The sequence below is a fragment of the Ptiloglossa arizonensis genome, chromosome 1, assembly GCF_051014685.1.
Source record: "Ptiloglossa arizonensis isolate GNS036 chromosome 1, iyPtiAriz1_principal, whole genome shotgun sequence".
Classification (NCBI taxonomy): Eukaryota; Metazoa; Arthropoda; class Insecta; order Hymenoptera; family Colletidae; genus Ptiloglossa; species Ptiloglossa arizonensis.
Genome location: NC_135048.1, coordinates 33,611,462 through 33,638,682, shown reverse-complemented (window position 1 = coordinate 33,638,682; position 27,221 = coordinate 33,611,462). Strand labels below are relative to the sequence as shown.

Below are 27,221 nucleotides of genomic sequence, written 5' to 3'. Positions count from 1 at the left end.
AAAAAAGATAAGTATCCTATTTCATAGAATGAAAAACGGAGCGCGTCAGATCGACTGGTAGTTGGTAAGTTCAGTAGTAAAGAAAAAATAATGTGGAAAAAGTATTTGTCTTCGCCTGGTAAAGCCAAGTGCCAAAAATTGAGACAAAAGATAAGTATCCTATTTTATAGAATGAAAAACGGAGCGCGTCAGATCGAATGGTAGTTGGTAAGTTCAGTAGTAAAGAAAAAGTAATGTGGAAAAAGTATTTGTCTTCGCCTGGTAAAGCCAAGTGCCAAAAATTGAGAGAAAAGACAAGTATCATATTTCATAGAATGAAGAACGGATCGCGCGAGGGTCGGCTAGTTAAAGGGAAATAAAAAGGTGTAATCGAAAAAGAAGAAATGGAGAAGAAGAGGGGAGTGGAGGGGTTTGTGGTGGGAGTCGAGGTTTACGCGTTGGCCGCGTGCGCGAGGGAGAGGACTGGCAAGTCTGTTAACAGTGCTGACAAGGAATAAGTTCGGCAAACATCGGCGCGATCCTCAAATATCGGCGGCCGCTTTGATCGTGCCGTGCCGTTAGACACTTGGTGTGGCGCGCGTCCTCTTTGCTCTCACCTTTTCTCTATTTATGCATTATCGCCGCGGAACGCCGGCGTCGATCCGCTCCGGCGTATATATTTCATCGTTTCCACGAACGCGGTCCTCTTTCGACGAGGGCCTCCTTCATTCATAAAAAGAGCCTTGCTCTCGCGAGTCACGTACACGCCGCGCGACGCGATCACGAGACATCGGGCTCGCCGACGATTTCGATATGGCCATTCAAGGACTCCGCGACCGAGACCTCTACTTTTTCTACAAGTCGGAGACCAAGGCTTGGAACTCGATCGAGTCTAACACTTTTCAATCGTTATTATTCGACAGGATTTATACCATTGTTGTTACTTGGAGGGGTATAGACTTGGACAATTTTTCGAATCTTTTTCTACAGTCATTTTTGTCGGGGAATATATACGCTAACGTTCGAAAGTATTCCATCGCTAATCGTGGGTACTGTTCACCGTTGGTAAGTCGGTGATCGAGGATTGGTACGATGGTTATTTCTGACCAAAATTACTACAATTGTTATTTTGAGGGATATTGCAAAGTTTTTGCAATTTCCAAAGTTTCGAATTTTTTTCTAATTTTCGTCAGGGAATATATCGCGATTTACGTTAACGTTCGAAAGTATTCTACCGCTAATCGTAGGTACTGTTCACAGCTGTTAAGTCGACGGTCGAGAATTGGTACGATGATTATTATTGTTCAAAATTGGTACGATTGTTGTTACTTCGAGGGATATTTTAATTTCTTCGAATCCTTTTCTAATTTTCACCAGAGAATATACCGCGATGCACGCTAACGTTCGAAAGTATTCTATCGCTAATCGTAGGTACTGTTCACCATTGGTAAGTCGACAATCGAGGATTAGTACGATGGTTATTACTGCCCAAGATTGATAATTGTTGTTACTTCGAGGGATATTTCGAATTTTTCGAATTCTTTTTTAATTTTCGCCAGAGAATACACTGCGATGCATGTTAACGTTGAAAAGTATTCTATCGCTAATCGTAGGTACTGTTCACAGCTGTTAAGTCGACGGTTGAGAATTGGTACGATGGTTATTACAGTCCAAGATTGGTACGATTGTTGTTACTTTGATGGATATTTTAATTTCTTCGAAGCCTTTTCTAATTTTCGCCAGGGAATATACCACGATGCACGCTAACGTTCGAAAGTATTCTATCGCTAATCGTAGGTACTGTTCACCGCTAGTAAGTCGACGATCAAGAATTGATACGATGGTTAGTCCTGTCCAGAATTGATACAATGGTTATTACAATCCAGAATTGATACAATTGTTATTTTGAGAGATCTTTTAATTTCTTCGAATCCTTTTCTAATTTTCGCCAGGGAATACACCACGATGCACGCTAACGTCCAAAAGTATTCCATCGCTAATCGTAGGTACTGTTCACAGCTGTTGAGTCTACGATCGACACGCGACAGGGACGCGAGGAGCATCTCCACCGACTAGTACGAGTTTAGATCGGTGGATGAATTCGATCAATAGCAAAAATACTTACGGATCCAATCCCGTGTTTACGTTCGAATAGATCGACCGCCAAATTACCAGCGATAAACTATACGTTTAACGATAGAGTAAGAATGGTGTAAGGTCGTTCGCTATTTTTAGCCGGTTTAATTTTACTCTTCCCGCAAAAGCAAATATTTGTGATAAAAATCTATTTTTAACCGCGAGGCTTTCGGCGAATAAAAATAAGTTTCCGGCACCAGGTCGTGTGGCACTTTTCGAGTGATTCGCTCGTACCTAGCCTAGGCTCACCGTGTCAACATTAAAAATATCCATCCACCGATGAAACGCTTGAACGTTTCACCACTCTCTTTCACTCCAATGAAACTTTACCAACTCGCACATATAGTATTGCGTGCGCTAAAAAATTCACACCTACCCTTATCAACGATCGTCCTTACGAACACCACGTAGAAAGTTTAAAGTGACCTCCGTGCACCTCAGGAACGCATCAACACTCGAGCTCATCGATGGTAAACAACGCAAAGTCCCTCATCGATCAGTATTACGCGTTCGATCTATTCTGGAGTCGTATTCTCCACGAGAACGAAGCGTTGCGATTTCATTGAAGCATATATTCGTCTTACTTCCATTCCTGCGACGTACACTATAATTTGTACCATCGTGAAAGTATCAGGAAACTGAAAACGACTCGAGGAGTATCTCGCTTATTCTCGTTCCTCGTAACGAGCGATCGAATGCGTTTGCGGAATGCGGTTCTCGAGTGATTCGCTCGTACCTAGCCCAGGCTCACCGTGTCAACGTTAAAAATATCCACCCACCGATGAAACGCTTGAACGTTTCACCGGGAGAACGAGCACTCCTCGTGGCGCGAGGAGGGTAGAACGAGACGCGGTCGGTCGTCAATTCCCGAAAGGTGTCCAAAAGCGCCGATAAATACAATCGAGGCTCCATCGACGTCCTTAAACAGAGATAGGTGGCCGCAGGTGCCACGCGCAAGCTTTCACGACAATGATCGGAACACCGACTGTGATTTCGGTCGGTTGGTTTAGGAACCGTCTGCCGCGATGGGGCCCACAGTTTGCCTACGATACGATGTACCTGCCCTCCAGTGATAAATTTCACCGGGCCCGCGGTCTCGTACAGGTGGACGCCAATTTCTTTCTTCCTTTTCTTTCTTTCTCTCTCTCAGTCTCTCTTTTTCTTTCTCCGTTCTCGTTGTTTCTTCCATTTGTTCTTTCTTCCTTTTTTCATCTCTCTCTCTCTCTCTCTGTTTCTGTCTCTCTCTCAGTCTCTCTTTTTCTTTCTCCGTTCTCGTTGTTTCTTCCATTTGTTCTTACTTCCTTTTTTCTTCTCTCTGTCTTTCTCTCTGTTTCTCTGTGTCTCTCTCAGTCTCTCTTTTTCTTTCTCCGTTCTTGTTTGTTGTTTCTTCCATTTGTTCTGTCTTCCTTTTTTCTTCTCTCTGTTTCTCTGTCTCTCTCTCAGTCTCTCTTTTTCTTTCTCCGTTCTCGTTGTTTCTTCCATTTGTTCTTTCTTCCTTTTCTCTCTCTCTCTCTCTCTCTCTCTTTTTTTTCTTTCTCTCTCTTTCTTTTTTCTTTCTCTCTCTTTCTTTCTTTCTCTCTCTCTCCCTCTGTCTCTTTTTCTCTCTTTCTTTCTTTCTTTCTCCCTCTCTCCCCCTCCCCCCTCTCTTTTTCTCTCTCCGTTCTCGTTCTTCCTTCCTTTTCTCTCTCTCTCTCTCTCTCTCTCTCTCTCTCTCTCTCTCTCTCTCTCTCTCTCTGTCACTCTTTTTCTTTCTCCGATTCGTTCTTCCTTCTCTTCCTCCTACCACTGGTCGGCCAGCCAGAAAGAAACGCGTCTCGATGCGAGATTACGGCTGTGTAACGCGTCACGGTGAAGATTTTAATTAGCCATCTGACGCGACGTTTCTACAGCTTTTTGCATTTTATCGAACGATCTCGCAGCGGGCCCCGTTAGTCGCGTTTTGTTCGCTCGTACCGCGATCTCGAACCTGTCCTCCTGGAGTTGGTATTCCTCCTTCGAACGGTAGCTTCGAATCGCTCGCTGGAAAATTCGACAATACCGATCGATTCGTGATCCGATCTTCTTCGTTCGCGATCGAGGAAACCGCGCCGCTCGACTCGACCGCAGAAACGCGAAACCGTTTTATCGCGGGTATCGCGCCTGTTCGTATCCATCATCGATCCTCGCGATATCGGTGGTTCGGGAAACCGCGGGGAAGATCACGCGTACGAAGTAAAAATAAACGTTGAAGTATCGAAGTTGAAGTAACCGAAGTATAAATAAACGTTGAAGTATCGAAGTTGAAGTAACCGAAGTATAAATAAACGTTGAAGTAGCAAAGTTGAAGTAACCGAAATAAAATTAAAAGTTGAAGCACCAAAGTTGAAGTAACTAAAACAAAATTAAAAGATGAAGTATCAAAGTTGAAATAATTGAAATAAAAATAAAAGTTAAAGTATCAAAGCTGAAGTAACCAAAATAAAAATAAAAGTTGAAGTACTAAAGGTGAAGTAATCAAAATAAAAATAAAAGTTGAAGTACCAAAGTTGAAGTAACCAACATAAAATTAAAAGTTGAAGTACCAAAGTTAAAGTAACCAAAATAAAAATAAAAGTTGAAGCACTAAAGTTAAAGCAACTAAAATAAAAATAAAAGTTAAAGTACCAAAGTTGAAATACCCAAAATAAAAATTCCATTATTTCGTCTTGCCTTTCTCAACGTCGAACAACAGTTGTACAAACGGTAGAATTGAGCAACGCGTAAGATTCTCCGTGTTATAAAAGTCTGTAACTTTATCACGGATATCGTGACCATAAGTGTCCATTAATGCTTGTCGATGCAGGAAGCTTGCTAACCATTAATACGTCTCATCGTAGATCTCTCGTTCTTTCGAGTTCCCCGAATAGAAAACTCTCAAACTACCTTACCACGAACACCTTGTTTCTACGTATCAATTAACGCGCGACAATGCACGAACGTTGATAATCATTGATACGTTGCATCGTGGATCTCGCGCTGTTTCGAGTTTCAATCACGTTAATTCGAAACTGTTTTACCACGGACAACGCGACTCTTCGAATCAACGCGCGACAATGTATAATACAAAGGTAACCGTTAAATCGTTACGATCGATCGATTTACCGTACCTCCAATTAATTAATTTAATCTCAGTCCACGAAAAAAAAGACACGATCGAAAATCGTTCGTGTTGTTCGATATTCGGACCACTCGACCGATCCCAAATGCCAAAACTACGCGTTCTATCATCTAGAGATCCGTTTCGAATCATTGAAGAGTGTCCCGCGCGAATTTCGTTCCACTCTTAATTGAACATCTCGAGCACGACGTACAGTTTTCGCGATTCTTTGACGAGCCGGGAAACCTCGTCTTCCTCGTTCTCGGTAGACCGATCCAGCACCGTGAATAAATTTGCGATCCAGATTCACGGCTGACCTCGGTACCGTTCTATTTAAACACCGAGAACACACGCGACATGGATTCTCGACTGAATCGCAATTGCAGCGGAGAATTAAACTCGATAACCATCCGTTGAAGTGTAACTTGCTATCCGTGGCTGGAAAGTCGGCGAATCGAGGACCAGCGCCGATTCTACGGTTCCAGGCGAGTGGAGAACGTTTCTACCGGTGCGCGGATGCGTGCCCGGCCGGTACGTGACGAACCTCTACGATTCGACAAAGAGGATGCATCCTTGGCGGCGCTTATTATTCATAAGAAAGCCAGATTCTGAATAAATCATAATAACGAATGCGTCAGGGGGTTCTGACGTCCTAGAATGCAATCGCGAATGCACGCCGGCGCGGCAGCAGGTGCTCCTCCGCTCGCTCCGTTCGTCTGTTAAGTAGCGCGCGCGCACGCGTGCGATCATGTTTCGCGGAACATTGTCCCGATTCGCGAAATTATGTTCGACGAGACATCGCGGAACGAGAGACGATTCCGCGCGACGATCTTGCACGGTGTTTTCACGCTCCCGTTGTTTCGAAGCCAAACAAACCGCTGCCATTTTGCATTCTACGGTGCAAACACCGATAAGGAGTTTGCGTTGCGCGGAAGGTTGATTTAAGCGATTATTGAGAACGAGAATTCTTCTTTTTTTTTTTTGTGGTTTTTTGTTTGGTTTATCGGGCACGCGGTGTTGTATCTAATTCGTGTTCTCGCGATCTTCGAGTTGCGGGATGTAAATATTTCTTAGAGCGTCGGGAAGATTGAGGATTACGCGTAAGTGCGTGAAAGTAACCTTTCGCGGAGGTTACCGGGTAGGTTTTCAAGGGTAGGCGAAATTTAACGGGGATTTATCGAATTGACGATTGTATGAATCTTCTGGAGAGGGTGATTTCTTATTTTTGGTAGAGGGTTATTCGTGTTTTGTGAGCTCCAAGCTTCGAGTATTGTATTTAGATTATAGATTAGTAGAAGGTATTGAAGATTTCTTTGGTTCAATGCTAGAAGTATCGATAGAATTTGGTGTATTAAGGTGTTCCTTGTAGGTGTCTTAGGAAGATCGATGATCGAGAAACAAGAGGAACTTATGAAATTGATGTTACGGGTTTATTCGTGTTTTATGAGTTCCAAACTTCAAGTATCAAAGATTAAAGATTAGTAGAAAGTATTAAAGATTCCCTTCGTTCAATACTACAAGTATCGATGGATTTTGGTGTATTAAAGTGTTCCTCGTAGATATCTCAGAAAGATCGATGATCGAGGAAAAAGAGGAACCTTTGAAATTGATTATATTTATAGAATAGAAAAAGTAATAACGTCTTTTGAAAGTATGCTATGAAATTTAAAGTAAATTTCTTTGTAAAAACAATTGAAACCAGTCGTTTCGAAGAGTTGGTACATCTAGTGTTAAGATACTTTTGCTCGAAAGTTACTTTCTCAAGTTCTTTTAAATCGATACGAATGCTATTAGGTATGTCTGATCCTTGAAATTTTCCAAAAACAATAATTTCTTTTTTGCGTCAATAAGCGCGGTGATTATTCAAGATTTCTACGGTTTGAGAAAATCTTGCGCGAAAGTTACTTTTCCAAGGCTTTTTCAAACGATTGGAATGCTGTTAGGTGTCTTTGATCTTCTAAATATTCTGGAGACATATATAATTTGATATAAATGACATAGATAATTGTTTCTTTGTGTTTTCAGACAAGATAATTATTAAAAATTCCCTCAATTTGATAAATCTTGTGCAAAAGTTGCACTTTGAAGTCCTTTTCGATCGATTGGAACGCTATACAATGTCTTTGCTCATTTAAATATTCTACAGACAATAATTTCTTCTTTGCATTTACAGACAAGATAATTATTAAAAATTCCTTCAATTTGATAAATCTTGCGCGAAAGTTATACTTTGAAGTCCTTTTCGATCGTTTGGGACGTCATTAGGTGTCTTCGATTCTCCAAATTTTTCAAGGACAATAATTTCTTCTTTGCGTTCACAGCCACGATAATTATTAAAGATTCTCTCGGTTGGAGAAAATCTTGCACCAAAATTAAACTTTGAAGTCCATTTCCATCAATTGGAACGTCATTAGGTGCCTTCGATCCTCCAAATTTTTCAAGAACAATAATTTCTTCTCTGCGTTCACAGCCACGATAATTATTAAAGATTCCCTCGGTTTGAGAAAATCTTGCACCAAAGTTAAACTTCCGAGTCCTTTTCGATCGATTGGAGCGCTATATAGTATCTTTGCTCTTTTAAATATTCTAGAGACAATAATTTCTTCTCTCCATTCACAGACACGGCAATTATTAAAAATTCTCTCAGTTTGATAAATCTTGCGCGAATGTTACACTTTCGAGTCCTTTTCCATCGATTGGAGCGCTATATAGTATCTTTGCTCTTTTAAATATTCTAGAGACAATAATTTCTTCTCTCCATTCACAGACACGGCAATTATTAAAGATTCCCTCAGTTTGATAAATCTTGCGCGAATGTTACACTTTCGAGTCCTTTTCCATCGATTGGAGCGCTATATAGTATCTTTACTCTTTTAAATATTCTAGAGACAATAATTTCTTCTCTTTATTCACAGACACGGCAATTATTAAAAATTCCCTCAGTTTGATAAATCTTGCGCGAATGTTACACTTTCGAGTCCTTTTCCATCGATTGGAGCGCTATATAGTATCTTTACTCTTTTAAATATTCTAGAGACAATAATTTCTTCTCTGCGTTCACAAATACGGTAATTATTCCCTCAGTTTGATAAATCTTGCGCCAAAGTTAAACTTCCGAGTCCTTTTCGATCGATTGGAGCGCTATATAGTATCTTTACTCTTTTAAATATTCTAGAGACAATAATTTCTTCTCTGCGTTCACAGCCACGATAATTATTAAAGATTCCCTCGGTTTGAGAAAATCTTACACCAAAGTTAAACTTCCGAGTCTTTTTCGATCGATTGGAGCGCTATATAGTATCTTTGCTCTTTTAAATATTCTAGAGACAATAATTTCTTCTCTCCATTCACAGACACGGCAATTATTAAAGATTCCCTCAGTTTGATAAATCTTGCGCGAAAGTTACACTTTCGAGTCCGTTTAAGTTGCTCGCAGCGCTACTGGGTGGTCTATGCACCGAATTTCCTAGAGCCAGTGGTTTTCTTTCGTTAATAATATTCGAGCCAATTGGAAGAGTCTCGATCTCCTCGGGTCTTTCGGGACCTAAATATAATTACATCCGATCGGGCTCGTACGTTTAATCCGACTTATAATTGTTAAACTGTAGACCGCGTAATTTCCCGATCGTAAACGCCCATATATGCGTAATTACAGGATCGAATAAAGACGATTTAACGCGTGTCGACCGACGTTGGATGCAAATACGATATAATTTATACTAATACAAATATTACGAGCCAATTAAAGACAAGGATCGTCCGGGAGATAAATAAATAAGCGAAAAAACTTCAAGAGATATAGGACGATTACAGATGTCGACTTAACGGGCCCATATCTCAAGGCATTAGGGACCTGTTACGGTATTTACGAAACTATTCCGCGTGCTCGAGTTCGATGCAACTATTAATCGCGAAGGTCCCGAGCTGTGCAACGTCATCCTCGAAACTACCCTCCTCTTTCGACGATACGATTAAATGTATCCACAGAGTCTCTTCACTTAGATGCAAATATATCGAACGATCGTTGGGTACGGACAATCTCAAAGGCGTCGATGCGTTTCGAAACTGTTGTAAATTCAGATTACAACGAAACGTTTATTACGATGCACAGCGATCTCGAAAGATATTGGGTCGTTTGTAAAGTCGTTCTATTTTCCAAAATGGAGAATGTATAATTTGATAGAACGTTAGTACGCTTTAAAAAAATCGTGTTACATTCTCACCGAGAGAAAAACGAAATCACTTTCCCTACGACTCGATACAAAGAAACGTGTACAACAATACAAAGTAATAAAACTTGGTACAAGCTTGTATCGTGTTCTCCGCGATACAAGAACGTTTAATCGTGCAACGAACGACCCTTCGACACCGATGAAACGCCAGCCCTTGAAACCAACATCGACCAACGTCGTTCGACATCTGAAATGCATTCCTTGCAATGAAAATGCATCTCGCGACGAATCGACCGCCAGCGTGCATTACGAACGCTCTGGAAGATAAACGAAAATCGAAAGAAACTTGCATCGAAGCTCGAACCGCAAAATACTCAATGCAAAATACCCACATACGCGCGTCCAGGCGTAAATAAAATGGCCACAGGGGCGCCGCGTGTTCCGCGTTTGTCACGGGCCGTTGAAATGCAACTACACGTTGCATCCCGGTGCATTTTTCGTGGATTTTGAATCCAATTCTTTGGGTGTTGTCGCGGACAAATTCGCGCAAGTCTAACGCGAGTTTGCACCGTGACGAGCGACGATGGGAGACAATGGAGGACGAAAGGTCGACGATGAAGAGAGGAATAAAGAAAAAAAAGAAAAAAAATTAGAGGAACGGATTAAATAAAGAAGGAGGCGCGGCCAGGAGAGAAAGAACGGAACGAAATGATCGCGAGTACGGTCCGCTCGAAGTGGAACGGCGCGAGGTTGCTCGTTAGGTTCACGGAGGTCAGACTGTAGGTGATCTGGCCGTAGGGTACGAACCCGGGGCCATGTAGACCGGAAGTAACGTCACACCCGCGTGGCTCTGAATGCGCATACCGGATGTGTGGCATCGGCTCCCCATCAGAGAACCATCAACATCACATTCACAATTCCTGCACATCGCCGGCTCGTCGCACATCACATCACATCGCGTATAACCGCGCGCTCACGCACTCGTTCGCTCGTTCGCTCGCTAGCTCGCTCGCTCGCTCGCGCACGCACCCGCCCCGCTTTTTTTCCCTCTTTCAGCGTTGGCACGCACCAACCATCTCTCTCTTTCTCTCTCTCTCTCTTTTTCTATCTATCTATCACTCTCTTGCTCTCTTTGCACGCTCTCGTCGCCGATTTTCGACAAATTTCACCCGCGAGCGGTCGACCGCGCCGGTGCGCAACGAATCGAGAAGCTTCGTTCTTTTTTTTCCCTACTTTTTCTCTTTTTTCTTTCGTTTTTTTTTCTCGCGTTCTTTTCTTCCTTTTTCGATTCGCTTCTGCACCCGTATTGTTCACCCGGAGTTTTGTCCCGCGAGAGTGTGTTTCCCTCTCGTTTTCCGAGCCGCGAGGAATCGGGTTTCCAAATTGTCTCGAGTGTGACGAATTTAACCCTTTCGCTTCGCCGGGCGTGTATATACGCACTGGAAGAATGATCGTTCGTATACGAAGAGCGTATGTATATGTTATGGAAAAGTGGTCCTTGAGGTGCGAACAACGTATATATGCGCTCTGGAAAAGTGATCGTTGAGGTATATATACGCTCTGGAAAAGTGGTCGCTGAGGTACGGAGAGCGTATATATATACGCTGTGGAAAAGTGGTCGTTGAGGTACGGAGAGCGTATATATATACGTTGTGAAAAAGTGGTTGTTGAGATACGAAGAGCGTATATATACGGTCGGTAAAGTGGTCTGAGGTATATATACGCTCTGGAAAAGTGGTCGCTGAGGTACGAAGAGCGTATATATACGATCGCGAAAAGTCGTCGCTGAGGTACGAAGAGTGTATATATACGATCTAAAAAAGTGGTCACTGAGTTACGAAGAGCGTATATATACGGTTTAGAGAAGTGGTCGCTGAGGTACGAAGAGCGTGTATATACGTTTCTATAGTATATACTTTTGTTTCATACTTTCCACGAGATACTTTTGTTAATCGAGTATCTGATAACGCTGCACGCCTCGAACCATTAACTTGAAAATTTCATTTAACTCTTCTAAGACAATTATTGCAAAAATATGGAAAACAACAATCAGATATGAGATGTTTAGTTTCACGAATTTCGTTCTCCGTTTTTCCAACAGTAAATTCGCAGATATCCTCGAGAAAAGGAACACACACTCGACAGTCCCTGTTCCTTCCTATATATTCAAAGATCTACACTTTCACTTTTTAACCAATAAACATTCACTCTTCCACGTTTCTACTCTTCTTCTACACTCGTTATTCGCTATTTACAAATCATCTAGATATCGAACGATCATCGAGAGCGAACTCTCGTCAACGTGACGGACACTCGAGCAACCGTGAACGTTTCGTGAAACGTAGTACCCCGAAACTGTCTCGTTTCTTCAAGGAAAGTGGCGATGCTGGCTGTACAATATCCAGGCCCCGGCGAAAAATAAATTACCGTGGCAGTAATTCAATCTTATCTGGAGTTTCTCAGGGGTAGGGGGCTCGGTATTTAAAATCCCGATGGTTCGTAATACCGGGTACTCGTGTTCCCCGGAACGATCGCGGAACGTTCGCGAGCGATCGGCATCGAGGCCTGTGACTTTCAATAGAAGGATTCGAACGCTCGCCGCCACTCATTATACACGATTATCGACATCTCGCTATCGTTAACACCGCGCGTAAACGATCGGGCGGTAATCGCGTCGTTTCCTCGAGGACGAGGGCCGCGTAAAACCCGGCGCTAATGAATCGACGCATCGATAATCGCGTCAATGTATTCGTCTCTCCGATGAAAACATCAAAGCTCGGCCCGCGTATCGAATCGCGTAATTAGAAGTCGTTGGGATGCCTGCAGGACGTGAACGGTGGACGGGGCGAGGGGAACGAACATAAAAGAACGCTGCCCGCAAGGTTGGGACGCGAACACCGTACGAGTTCTCGGGACGGTTGCAAAATGTCGCGCGAGACCGTGGGGGGAGAGAACAAAAATAAATAAAACAAAGATCGCGCGAATGTAGAGAGAGATATCGAGAAACATTTTCATCGAGAACGGAGGTATTCCAATGCGTTCGATCGAGGAATAGATTGAAATTGGAACGGTTTTGGGAATTTTTTACGATTGATCGATGTTAGAAGTGGAGAACTCACCTTTGGTTATATTGAGGCGGACTCGTTCCTTCTCCCAGGAGGCGAAAGAGGCCTCCAGGGCCTCGGTCATCTTCTTGTTGGTCCCAGGTGTCAACGGCGGCACTTGCGCCGGTATATCTGCAACGCGAGAAACGATGTCTTCAGTGGAGGAAGTACGTGGATGATTCGCACGATGGAACGCGGTTCTTGATTTTTGTGGAATTTCAGGTGTCGGGAAACAGTGTTTCGGGTAATTGGTGGCGCGCGGGATTGGAACGTGCTAAGAGCGATACTAGTGTCTCCTGGCGGGATCGATACCAATTTCGCGAACATCGGAGCACTCGAGTTGGAACGTTGCGAAATTTTTGTAGTAATCTTCGCGAGTCGATGCTTGGGGATCTTGAGAATGTTCCGATGGTCAGAGTTTTTCATACGCGAGAAGATACCGTTAATGAAAATAGTAGTGAAAGTTTTACAAACATTTCCAAAACACTCGAGTGCAAAAGCTTCGAAACTTTGGCACTTTTTTTCACGACTTAAAACCACAGAATCTTGATAATATTCTGATGCACAAAATTACTTATACGCGAGAAGAAACGTTAATGAAAATTGTGCCGAAGGTTCTACTATTTCCAAAGCACTCGAGTGCGAAAGCTCCGAATTTTCGGTACTTTTCTTCACTATTCAAAGCTACAGAATCTTGATAATATTCTCATGCTCAAAATGACTCGCACACGAGAAGAAAATTCTAACGAGTAAAAGTGCCGAAAGTTCCACAAACATCTCCGGGGCACTCGAGTGCGCAAGCTCCAAACCTTCGGCACTTTTCTTCACCACTCAAAGCTACAGAATCTTGATAATATTCTGATGCTTAGAATTACTCACACGCGAGAAGAAAATTCTAACGAAAAAGAGTGCCCAAAGTTCATAGAACATCTCCGAGGCACTCGAGTGCGCAAGCTCTGAACTTTTAGCCCTATTTTTTCGCGACTCAAAGCTACAGAATTTTGATAATATTCTAATGTTCAGAATTACTCACACGGGAGAAGAAAATTCTAACGAGTAAAAGTGCCGAAAGTTCCACGAACATCTCCGAGGCACTCGAGTGCGCAAGCTCCGAACTTTCGGCACTTTTCTTCACCATTCAAAGTTACAAAATCTCGATAATATTCTTATATCAAGAAATAAAATGACTCGCACGCGAGGAGAAAATTCTAACGAGTAAAAGTGCCAAAAGTTCCACGAAAATCTCCAAGGCACTCGAGTGCGCAAGCTCGGAACTTTAGGCCCCGTTTCCTCGCGACTCTAATATTCAAATACGAATCCCTCATGCGCAAGACGAAACTTGAAAATCCAAGTCTCCCACGCGTAGCAGGAAACTTGCCGAATTTCTGTGGTACGTAGTGGTCGTCCCACGAGCGAAGGGAGGAAATCGTTCTCAGGCTCGAACTCTAGCCCCGGAGTTTTTTCTAAAAAAATGGTAAAATTCCATCGGGGTCGGAATGTCCCCGTCGGTGATTCGGCGGTAGGTGGTACCTGTCGGCATTCGAGGCGAAACGAGGGAGAGACGGACGAGCCCGGGGCCCGGGGCCCGGGGCCCGGGGCTCGGGCTGGATGTGTGAGAAGGCAGGTTAATGGTACTTCTCACAAAGCGGCTTGCACGCAGAGAGCACGCGCGGCTGCAGAAGAGAGAAACGAAGCGCGTGTACACGAAGGAGCGTCAGGTGTCGCGGCTGCGGCGGCGGCGGCGGCAGGAGCAGCGAAAGCGAACAGGCGAGGGGGGCATGCACACCATCCTAGATAGCATCGTCGTAAAGAGGGGTGCAACTGCCGGGCAGGTGCAGGTGCGTATCGTCGTTGTAGGTACGCTTGCTCTATTGCCTTATGGCGCTCGCGCGAAATACTTTCTTTCTCGTACTACCCTGCGCGCCAACGTTCTCCTCGTTTCGTTCGCTCCTCGGGAACACTTCTCGATCCAAGGAGAATCTTCCACTCCCGTAGCGTAGACCGTCCTCGCGGACTCGAGGGATCGAGACCGGTGAAATTTTTCATCGCCGTTATCTCATCGAGACTCCGCTACGGGACGAGCGAAACGCAGTTGGCACCGCGCGAGCGGTTACGGAAAGTGGCCACTGTGCACGGTACGCACTTCTCGGTGGCAGCTGTGAGTCACCGCCTGGGACAACCCGAGAGAACGGTAGGGCAACTGCGATTACCGGTATCTCTTTAACGAGAACTGCGAGAGCGAGACTTGTAAGTGGCACAGTGGAAATTGTTTTGGAGAGGGGAGGGATACTTTTCACGTTGTTGCTTCTTGGTAATCAGTGTGACAACCCGAGAGAACGGTAAGATAAGCTCTATGGCCGATATCCTTTTAATAAGAATCACGAGAGCGAGACGTAAGTGGCACAGTGGAAATCGTTTTGGAAAGTGGAGGGATACTTCTCATGTTGTTATTTCTTGGTAGTCACTGTGGCAACTCGAGAGAACGGTAGGGTAAACTCGATGACCGATATCCCTCTAATAAGGATCACGAGAGCAAGACGTAAATGGCACAGCGGAAACAGTTTTGGAGACGTGGAGGGATACTTTTCACGTTGCTGAATCTTGGTAATGACTGTGACAACCCGAGAGAACGGTAGGGCAAGCTCGACGACCAGTATCTCTCCAATAGGAACCACGAGCAGTGAAACTCAATGAACACGGTACGAGTAGGTTTAGAAAGCGATGGAGTTCTTTTTAGAGTGCCGCAACATCTCGACAACAGCCGCGACAATTCGAAGTTCGGGTAGGACAAGTTCAATAGCTGGTACTTTTCTAATACGAACCACGAGAACGAGTGAAACATAATTAGCACGCTGCGAGTAGTTTCAGAACGTAGATAGGAATCATTTCACGGTGCTACCTCTCAGAAACGACTGTGACAACTCGAGAGAACGGTGGATAAAGTTTCGTCGCTGTTTTCTCTCCGATGTACCTATCCAGAGTTTACAAACTACATCGAGAAAGGTTTAAAAGTCCGTTACAGTCGCGAAGAAACCGCAGAAGACAACTCGAGAGACAGGTAGACGAAGTCCGAGGGACCTCTTTATTTAATTCATTTTCGTCCTGTTCACGAACGACAGTGATGAACCGTGTAAGGGCGATACGGTTGTCGAGGGAGCACGGTGGCAACCCGAGAGACACGCTCGTAACGCGGGACTCGAAATTGAAGACACACTCGACGAGTCTCGAGATCCTCGAGGAGACGGCCAAGTTCTCCGCTCGAGAGCTGCTTTCAGCTCGGAACGATGCATCGATACTTTGTACGTTTGTAACCGCGCGCCGGTATGCAAATTCGCGCTCGCGCGTGTTCGTGCCGCGGGTCTACACGCTCGCACGCAAGCGCGTGTGGCTGTGCGCGTAGAGACAAAGGTGCTTATGGGTTACGGGAGACTTACCGTGCGTGCACGCCATACATACTTAATGGACTTTCGGCGGTGCGCCGTTGGAGGAGAGCTTATAGCCATGCAAATTCAGCTGCGCAGATATCCCTGCGCTCGCCAAAGCACACGATTTTTATCGAGCTGTCCCCGCGTGTACGCGTCCAAGTTTTTTTCTCGCCTCCGCAACGCTCGAATCGAAACGATTCTCGACCATTTTTCCGAACGATTGTTTTTTATTACGTTCCAAGGAGAATTCCATATTTGTATATTCAAACTCGTGACATCGTCGAGTTTAAGTTTCGTAAAACCTGCGGTTGATATCGAAAGACTTGGTCGTTTCACTCTGAAAGAGTAGCCTCACACTCTCTCTCTATTCTCGGTGACTCCTGTTTATCGTAAACGGAAGAACCATAAGGCAGCGACTTTGATAAGATATAAAGGCTCCCTGGTGTGGAAACAAAGGACCAGCGATGCACAAGTTCGTAACAACGGATCTTGCGACTCTTCGGGTTGGAAAGAACCTCTTCGAGTGGGGGTACGGCTTCTTTCGATTTTTTTAATAACTCTGGTTATTCTTCCAGTAACGTTCGAAGTGTTCTCAAGGTAACTCATTATCGCGGGATCGATCCATGGACATCGGAGGTATCGATATGCGACGAAAAAGATTCCTCTTTTTAAGATTGATCGTTAGGCCAGTGTTTCTCAAACTTGGACAAACTCGTTACCCTCCTCCATATCGATATACCATATTTCATCGTTGAAAGTGTCATTCTAAGTACAAACTTGTGAAACTTTGTAATTCTTACGGGTAGATTTCGATTTAAAAAATTTAATCAAAACTTGGACTCGCGGACGTGTCGCTTTCCAGTCGTGTCGGTTTCTAGAAAAAATTCATTCTATCGTTGTGAACGATTGTTTGTGGTCTTTCTAGTCATTTAAGCGGGGACTGCCCCGGACGAGAAATTCCAAGCATCAGCGAAAAGTGTAGCAGTCGCGTCGGTTTGTAGAAAAAATTCGTTCTATCGTTGTAGGCGATGGTTTATGGTCTTTTTGGACACGATACGAGGAACTGTGGGTCGTGGGGCAAATTTTCCAGAAAAGTTGAACGAGATATTCATCAACAAATCGTGGTTCTTTAAGCGGGGTCTGCCCCGGAAGAAAAATTCCAAACAACAGCGGAAAGTGTTAGCAGTCGCGTCGGTTTGTAGAAAAAATTCATTCTATCATTGTAGGCGATCGTTTATAGTCTTTCTGGTCGCTGTATGAGAAAGTTTCTCTCATCGACAAGAAACTATGTACCGTCAAATTTTCCAGAAAAATTGAACGAGATATTCGCTAAGAAATGGCAACTCTTTAAGCGGGGACTGCCTTGGACGAAAAATTCCAACCAACGGTGGAAAATGTAATAGTCACGTCGGTTTGTAGAAAAAATTCGTTTTATCGTTGCAGATAATCGTTTATGGTCTTTCTAGTCACGATACGAGGAACTGTGGATCATGAAACAAATTTTCTAGAAAAGTTGAACGACATATTCGTCAACAAATAACAGCTCTTTAAGCGGGGGCTGTCTCGAACGAAAAATTTCAACCAACAGCGGAAAATGTAGCAGTCGCGTCGGTTTGTAGAAAAATTCGTTCTATCATTGCAGACGATCGTTTATGGTCTTCCTAGTCACGGTACGAGGAACTGTGGGTCGTGGAGCAAATTTTCCAGAAAAATTGAACGAGATATTCGTCAACAAATAGCGGCTCTTTAAGCGGGGGCAGTCCCGAACGAAAAATTCCAAGCAACGGCGGAAAGTGTAGCAGCCGCGTTGCGGAATTATTCATCGTGGCGCGAGTAGTAATCGAAGGAAGGAAGGAACGTCTCCTCGTCGAAGGTTGAAACAACGACGCCGCCGGCTCCCGGGGGAGTCGAATTGAAAACCCACGTGCCACGGCGCAACGCTGCAGACGTGGACGGAATCCCGATTGGGCAAGTTTTGCAGGAACGACGCCTGTGGCTGGCTCGTTGCGAATGCCGCGTATGATCGACCAATGCCGAGGCGTGCGTAATGCGCGCGATTCTCGACAGATTTCGCGGATCGTGAATCAGTCGTTTCGACGGTGGATTTATCTCCTGTCAGGCCCGGGACCCCCGTGATCGAGACATCTCGTGTCGCGCGACGGATTTCGCAAATTTTCGAGGGACTTTTTGAGTTTATTTTTTCTTGGAGAATTCGAAACGAAAGTAAGTTTCTACGATCGTATCGTTTAGAGATCTCTTCTATCGGGTAGGAAAATTTAATTTTGGGAAAGTTTATGAAATTCGAGGAGCGATCTAGGGATTTTTGTTTTGTTTTGGATGAGAGATAGTATTTGGAATGGAATATAGAGTTTTCGTCTGTTAAGAATGGCGAGAGTAATTTTCAAAGACCGATCGTTTATTGATCTTACTCTATTGGCTAAGAAAATTTAATTTTGGGAAACTTTACGAAACTCGTGGAGCGATCTAGGGATTTCTGTTTTGTTTTGGATGAGAGATAGTATTTGGAATGGAATATAGAGTTTTCGTCTGTTAAGAATGGCGAGAGTAATTTTCAAAGACCGATCGTTTATTGATCTTACTCTATTGGCTAAGAAAATTTAATTTTGGGAAACTTTACGAAACTTGTGGAACGATCTAGGGATTTTTGTTTTGTTTTGGATGAGAGATAGTATTTGGAATGGAATATAGAGTTTTCGTCTGTTAAGAATGGCGAGAGTAATTTTCAAAGACCGATCGTTTATTGATCTTACTCTATCGGCTGAGAAAATTTAATTTTGGGAAACTTTACGAAACTCGAGGAATGATCTAGGGATTTTTGTTTTGTTTTAGATGAGATAAGGTATTTGGAATTGAATGTCGAGTTTTCGTCTGTTAAGATAGACGAAAGTAATTTTCAAGGACCGATCGTTTATCGATCTTACTCTATTGGCTAAGAGAATTTAATTTTGGGAAACTTTACGAAATTCGAGGAACGATCTAGGGAATTTTTTTGTTCGTTTTGGATAAGAGATAGTATTTATAATGTCACGTTTTTGTAAATATAGAAAGTTTTTTGATCGTTTATTACGGTAGATGTCTCCCTCGCGAAATTGAACAGTTGATCTAGGGACTTTCGATCGCACAAAGGGCAACGATGTAACGAAATTTTGTTCGAAAATTGAACGCGTAGTTTGAAACGCGAATTTTTTAGAAACTTCGACAAAGGTGTTTCTCGTTGACGGCGGATTTTGGACTCGTTTTCGTCTGGCGAGAATCAAGAGTCGATCTAGGGACTTTTGGCGGTGTATTTGAAAAAGTACGTCTCGCGCTGGTTACGAGGAACCGCAGGTGCACGGACGGTTCTCTTTTTTTTTCTTTTTTTGTCCAGAAAAATTCGATATCGAGCGATCGAAGCCAAGTCGGACGCGGTGACCATTGCTTAATCGAATGGAAATGCAAATGGCCGACGACCCGCGACCCAGGTGACACTTGACCCGTCTCGTTCAACATAAATTTGCATAGTTTGTGTTATTTGCGGCCTGTTTGGCTCTCCGTACCAATTATACGGGGAGAACAGAAATATTTCTTTCGTACGATAGCCTTAAATTCCCTTAAAAAACGAATTTCTATTCGGAAGTGAGATCCACTCGCGAGGAGTCTCGCGTCGGTCGTCGTTAAACACGCCCGAATTCGTTACGATCGTTTGGCGGGTCTCCTCGTATGTAAAACGATCGAAAGTTCTTCGAATACGAAATTAGATTTTCAAGTACACGCGAGTCGACCGTGCTAGGAGAAACTGTTCTCCCACGGGATAATTCTAATCTTCCTCGACGTAAAACCAAGAGGATCAACCTAACCGCTCTCGCGCAGGGTGTTGGAACAGTTAGGGTCGAACTACAACTCGAATTAAGAGACAAAGTCTCGTGTATGGTATCTTTCGAATCGTTTATTCGAAGAAAAATTCACTTTGGAGAAGACATCGATGAAATGTCAATAATTTCTTAACGAAACATTTTTTCAAGGGAAAATATCCTTTCTAGAGTTTGCCACTTTGAATTTTTGAACGATTTTTTTAAACATCGTTCGAGAGATTCTGTACATTTTCTTTCGCAAAAAATTCTATCGTTTGCCAATTGAACTCTTTAACGATCGTTTGAAATATCCTTCGAATAATTTTCTACGTTTGTCTTTCGCAAACAATTAGACCACGACTTCCAATTTGAAGAATTCATTCTCCGTTTTAAATATCGTTCGAGAGGTCCTGTACATTTTTCTTTCGCAAAAAATTCTATCGTTTGCCAATTGAACTCTTTAACGATCGTTTGAAATATCGTTCGAGAGGTCTGTCTATCTTTCACAAACGATTCTATCGTTTATCGCTTCGAACTTTTGAACGATTCTTTCAAATATCGTTCGAGAGCTCCTGTACATTTTTCTTCCGCAAAAATTCTATCGCTTGCCAATTGAACTCTTTAACGATTCCTTTAAATATCATTCGAACGGTCCTGTACACATTTCTTTCGCAAACGAATCGACCACGACTTCCAATTTGAAGAATTCGTTCATCGTTTCTAAGACAGCGCGCATACCAATGGGCCCGAAGCTCGAAGGAACAATGAAAGCGATCGAACGACGTTACCATTCTTCGCGAGAAGTTATTTCGACAGAGTTCCCCATGAAAGTTCGCCATTCGCTTAATTATCCGCGATAGAAAGTGTGTAACCGATCTCGTTCCCTTCCGCGGTTTCTTTCACCAACCGAAGACGCGAAGTTTTAATATCGCGCCGAGGCGATTTGGTATTCAAAAAGGCCCGCGATCTGCATGTTTCGCCGCGAATCGTACGCCGTCACGCGCCGAGGAGGAAATCGATCGCCACGAAGCCGCGCTGCTTTTAATTGCAAACTATTTATAATACCTACCGTCCTCGTCGTCGCTATCGAGCGTCCAACCGATCGAAATTTTCCTACGAGTCGCGATCGCCACCCGAACACGATTATGCAAACGGTCGATTCATTTTCACCTAGCCTTGCTCCGGGTCCTTGGAATCGTTGAGCGATTTCAAATTTAAGCTCGGCTCGCTTTCTATCGTTTGTCGACCGACGAGTAACGTTGGATGCAACGATCGAGAAGATATATTATTCGAAGGTATAGTTCATCTTGGAGTTCGTGGACCGGATAAATTAGTATATCTGGTCTTCCAAAATTTTGTTTTTGAAAGTATTCGATTTCAAATTTAAACTTGGCTCGCTTTCTATTGTTTATCGACCGGACGAGTAACGTTGGATGCAACGATCGAGAAGATATATTATGCGAAGGTACACTTAATTTTGGAGTTCGTGAACCGGATAAATTAGTATATCTGGTGTTCCAAAACTTTGTTTTGGAAAGTATTCGATTTCAAATTTAAATTTGGCTCGCTTTCTATCGTTTATCGACCGGAGGAGTAACGTCGGATGCAACGATCGAGAACTTCAAGATACGAATAATCGTATTTTATAATAATCTCCAAGTGACGATTATTCCAAAATACACTCCATCTTGGAGTTCGTGGACCAGATAAATTAGTATATTTGGTGTTCCAAAACTTTGTTTTGGAAAGTATTCGATTTCAAATTTAAACTTGGCTCGCTTTCTATCGTTTATCGACGGACGAGTAACGTCGAATGCAACGATCGAGAACTCCAAGATACGAATAATCCTATTTTATAATAATCTCCAAGTGACGATTATTCCAAAATACACTCCATCTTGAAGTTCGTGGACCGGATAAATTAGTATATCTGGTCTTCCAAAATGAAGTTTTGGAAAGTATTCGATTTCAAATTTAAGTTTGGCTTGATTTCTATCGTTTATCGACCGACGAGTAACGTCGGATGCAACGATCGAGAAGATATATTATTCGAAGGTACACTTAATTTTGGAGTTCGTGGACCGGATAAATTAGTATATCTGGTCTTCCAAAATTTTGTTTTTGAAAGTATTCGATTTCAAATTTAAGTTTGGTACGCTTTCTATCGTTTGTCGATCGACGAGTAACGTTGGATGCAACGATCGAGAAGATATATTATGCGAAGGTACACTTAATTTTGGAGTTCGTGGACCGGATAAATTAGTATATCTGGTGTTCCAAAATGAAGTTTTGGAAAGTATTCGATTTCAAATTTAAATTTGGCTCGCTTTCTATCGTTTATCGACCGGAGGAGTAACGTCGGATGCAACGATCGAGAACTTCAAGATACGAATAATCGTATTTTATAATAATCTCCAAGTGACGATTATTCCAAAATACACTTCATCTTGGAGTTCGTGAACCGAATAAATTACTATATCTAGTGTTCCAAACTATTGTCCCGAACTGTTGTCGAAAACTTCATTTTCGAAAATATTCGATTTAAAATTGAAGCTCCACTCACTTTCTATTATTTATTACCGCGAACGAGGGCCAGTCGAGTAATGTATAATACAATAATCGAAAATTCTTTACAATTATTTATTCATCCAAAATACCCTCCATTTTAGAGTTCAAGGAACGAACAAATCAATCCTTCTATTATTCCAAGACTTCATTTTCGATGCACGAAAATATTCATCGATTTCAAATTTAAGCTCCACTCACTTTCTATTATTTATTACCGCGAACGAGCACCAGTCGAGTAACGTAATATACAATAATCGAAAATTCTTTACAACTATTTATTCATCCAAAACACCCTCCATTTTAGAGTTCAAGGAACGAACAAATCAATCCTTCTATTATTCCAAGACTTCATTTTCGATGCACGAAAATATTCATCGATTTGAAATTTAAGCTCCGCTCACTTTCTATTATTTATTACCGCGAATGAGCGTCAGTCGAGTAACGTGAAATACAATAATCGAAAATTCTTTACAATTATCTATTCCTCGAAAATATCCTCCATCTTAAAATTCGAGGAACGAATCAATTAATGTCTCCATTGTCCCAAGTTTCCTATTTTCTTCGAAATTACCGATCTCTCGAACGCATTGGGTGCATACAGGTACGATGCACATCCGCGTGCACTCCAGTGCAAAGAATTTCTCGAGATCGATAAACTCGTTCGAACGGTCCGTCCTCTCGGCTATCTTAAATAATAATCTGCGGGAGTTTACTCCATTCTCGTTCGCGTTCCATTGTACGTTCCATACTCCATCGGTATTCCTTTATCTTAATTCGCACTCTTGAGCCTGTTTTCCGCTCAACATTGTCGCGCTTCGCAGTTGCCTAACACCCTCGCGAACCATGTTCCCGATACGTAACTGTACACGGCCACCGTAAAGGTATTCACCGTAACGAATGCGCGCGTACATCGATCGAGAGTTTCGCTAACCGCGAATTTTTCCCGACACGATTGTAAATACAGGACGTAAGGTACATCGATGCGAGATCGTGGCACGATTCGTAAGCGTGTGCGCGATCCAACGGAAAATTATCGACTCGAATACATCGCGTAAACGTGCACCGTTCGAAAGTATTCGACGGATGGGTTTCGAGCGCGTACGTGAAATTTATATCGGTACGTCGCGTTCAATGAGGAATATTTTCATTCCGTGGAAGTAGTAAAATGACACGTATTATTAACTCCTTCGAGATAGCGATCCGTACCGCTTTTATCGACTAATGTACACGCGGTAATAATTTCACCGATCGCGAGATACCGGTCGCACGAGTAATCGTCCCGAGTGAAAACCCGACGAGGTACAACGATCGTCGAAAAATTGTCCCCGAGAACGCGTGCGCGACACGCCGCCGCGTCTCAAAAGCCGGAGAGAATTAAAAAACGATCGAGCTGCTCCGGCTGCTTACGGGGTCGTAATTTTTTCCCTACCACGTGGAACAGCCCGGGCGTAAGTTTGTAGATGAGTTTAACGGACACGGGGCACGTGCTGGCAACGTCTTCTGGCTTATCCCTCTTTCCACGCCGACTCTGGAATATACTCAGCAGCCAAACAACTGCGGCAGCTGTCCTGAACAAACTACTAGCCTGCGTAGCGTGCCTCCAAAATCTTCCACTCTCTTGTTTCGACGCCGTACGAAACGCAACCACCGATACAATTTTCGCCGGTCTCTGCTGTTCCTCTCTTCACCAATTCCGTCCCGATGTTACGTTTTTTCGTCTCGATGGAATTTTAGATATCGTTTCATCGATTGTACGAGATTTTTCACCGTGGCGATCGAAGTACAGATACATTTGCAAGTGTAAACGATTGTTATGGATTCTCTACACCGAGGGGGACTTGAAATTTAATTTCGAGGAGAAAAAAATGTTTCTCGTCTATCTTTAGTTTTATAGCGCGTTACGTTTCGATTGTGCGATCGAAGTACAGGTATATTTACAAGTGTAAATTAGTGGAGATTCTCTACACCGAAGGAGACCTGAAATTTAATTTCGAGGAGGAAAAAAATGTTTCTCGTCTATCTTTATTTTTATAGCGCGTTACGTTTCGATTGTGCGATCGAAGTACAGGTATATTTACAAGTGTAAACGATTACTATAGATTTTCTACACCGAAGAGGAACTGAAATTTAATTTCGAAGAGAAAAAATGTTTCTTGTCTATCTTTATTTTCATAGCGCGTTACGTTTCGATTGTGCGATCAAAGTACAGGTATATTTGCAAGTGTAAACGATTATTATAGATTTTCTATACCAAAGAGAACTTTAATTTCGACGAATACAAAATTTTTCTCGTCTATCTTTATTTTCATAGTGCGTTACGTTTCGATCGTGTGATCGAGGTACAAGTATATTTACAAGTGTAAACGATTACTATGGATTCTCTACACCGAAGGGAACTCGAAATTTAATTTCAACGAACACCGAAATTTTAGATCCGACCCAGACTTGACACATATAAATGTTATTTGTAGAAAAGCGGAGCCAAAATTAAATTTCACCGTGAAAATAGCTTACGTAAATATTTCTCGAGTGTGTATCTGTGTAATTTGATTTTGTTTTAACCGAAGAGGACTCGAAATTAGTCTTTCGATCGAAATACTTTAAGCGAGAAGTTATACCGAGTCGAGAACAACGAACATCGAGATCTCAGATCTGACAGAGACAAATTTTGGTTTCAGCGAGGAGCCAAAATTAAATTTCACTGTCAAAATGGTCTACATAATAATTTCCAAGTGTATTTACATAATTACATTTTGTTTTAACCGAAGAGGACTCGAAATTAAATTTCACAGTCAAAATGGTCTATATAATATTTTCCAAGTGTATTTATATAATTACATTCTGTTTTAATCAAAGAGGACTCGAAATTAAATTTCACAGTCAAAATGGTCTACATGAAATTTTCCAATTGTATTTATATAATTACATTTTCTTTTAATCGAGGAAGACTCGAAATTAAATTACACAGTCAAAATAGTCTACATAAATATTTCTCAGGAAGTTATACCGATTATAGATCTAACTCGTATAAATTCTTTTTTAACAAAGAGGACTCGAAATTAAATTTCACAATCAAAATGGTCTACATAATATTTTCCAATTGTATTTATATAATTACATTTTCTTTTAATCGAAGAAGACTCGAAATTAAATTACACAGTCAAAATAGCCTACATAAATATTTCTCAGGTACATTTATATAATTCCATTTCGTTTAAAGACAGCTCGAAATCGATCTCTCGATCGAAATTACCCTAAATAAGAATTTATATCGATTCGAGGACATCGAACACCGATATTGGCTCGTTTTCTAAGCACGAGTAATTACGTATCCTATACTGAAGTTACACCGATTACGGATCTAACTCGTATAAATATTTTTTTTAACAAAAAGGACTCGAAATTAAATTTCACAATCAAAATGGTCTACATAATATTTTCCAAGTGTATTTAACATTTTCTTTTAACCGAAGAAGACTCGAAATTAAATTTCACAGTTAAAATGGTCTACATAATATTTTCCAAGTGTATTTAACATTTTGTTTTAACCGAAAAGGACTCGAAATTAAATTTCACAGTTAAAATGGTCTACACAATATTTTCCAAGTGTATTTATATAATTACATTTTCTTTTAACCGAAGAGGACTCGAAATTAAATTTCACAGTCAAAATAGCCTACACAAATATTCCTCAGGTACATTTATATAATTCCATTTCATTATAAGACAGCTCGAAATCGCTCTCTCGATCGAAATTACCCTAAATAAGAATTTCTCTATATTCGAGGACAAGGAACACCGACATCGTCGCGTTTTCCAAGTGCGAGTGATTGCGTTTCGTCCAGCGACGAGTGTGTAAAATTAAATTGCACGTTCGGAGTAGCATGAATGAGAAATTACACCGATTCGAGAACAAGGAACGCGCGAACAAACGTTGGCCAACCACACCGACGATATCGTTTTCTAGGAACGATTTCCAACGGCAATAAAGGCGTACAAAAGACCAAAGGAGTTTACACAAGCGGCTGAAAAGCGACACAATGGCTCCATGGGAAACTCGCGGCGATTACAGCGTCTGGAGGCAGCTACGGTGGCCACGTGGGCAAGGAGCGCGAGCGACGCAACCCCATCGTCACGGTTCGACGGAAGGAAAACGTTGATCGTCGTTTCGCACGCAAGAAAGTGGCCAACGTCGTTCCTATTACACGTGAGTTTTCCCTACCAGCTTTTATCCGACAATTTTCAAGTGGAAACGATCGTTCGTGCTCTTAATTGACACTTCCCCGTCTCTCGAATACACCGATAATTGAGACGATTTAAAATTCAACGCAGAACACCGGTGTCGTAACTCGGTAGCAATTTTCCACGATTGGAAAGTCCATCGAGCCTATTTTCTCCCCAGGTAGATACCGGATCGCGGAGAAAAATACACGGATCGAGTACACGATAGCTCGAACAACGAGGGAAAAGTTGTTTGTTGAAACAAACGGTACGAAAATTGGTAGAAATTCGGGTGAAAATAATTGTCTCGAGATCTTGAGTAATCTTGTGAGCTACGGTTTTGGGAGAAATATAGTTCGGGTATGTATTTAAATTCGAAATAGGGAATGAAATATTACGTAAGGAATGAAAATATTCCCATTGTAAAACATTTCTGTACGTTGCTTTTGTTTGGAATTTTTTTGTTCGAAGGTAAAAAGATACTACTTGTTTCTGGTTCGTAAGTATGGGTTCCTCGTCTTATATTTCTCGCTTGAAATTTATATTCAAATTTAAAATCTAGAGTTCGTTGGTGCTTCGAAAAATTTGTATTCAAACGATACTTGACATCCAAATCGTGCAATCAAATGTTTCAATTCCCACTCGAACGA

The 27,221-nt window shown here is 42.3% G+C and overlaps 1 protein-coding gene across 7 annotated transcripts in view; it reads right to left on the bottom strand.

The window, feature by feature from the left end:
• Nucleotides 1-27,221, bottom strand: part of Pnt (ETS transcription factor pointed) — a 279,236-nt gene that overhangs the window by 63,641 nt on the left and 188,374 nt on the right. For 6 of the 7 annotated variants that reach the window (XM_076315257.1, XM_076315299.1, XM_076315265.1 and 3 more), the window contains one exon: nt 12,522-12,638. The exons of the other annotated variant lie outside the window; for it this stretch is intronic. In XM_076315257.1, the coding sequence (XP_076171372.1) occupies nt 12,522-12,638 (117 nt within the window). The remainder of the gene's footprint in view (nt 1-12,521; nt 12,639-27,221) is intronic. 7 annotated transcript variants of the gene reach the window in all.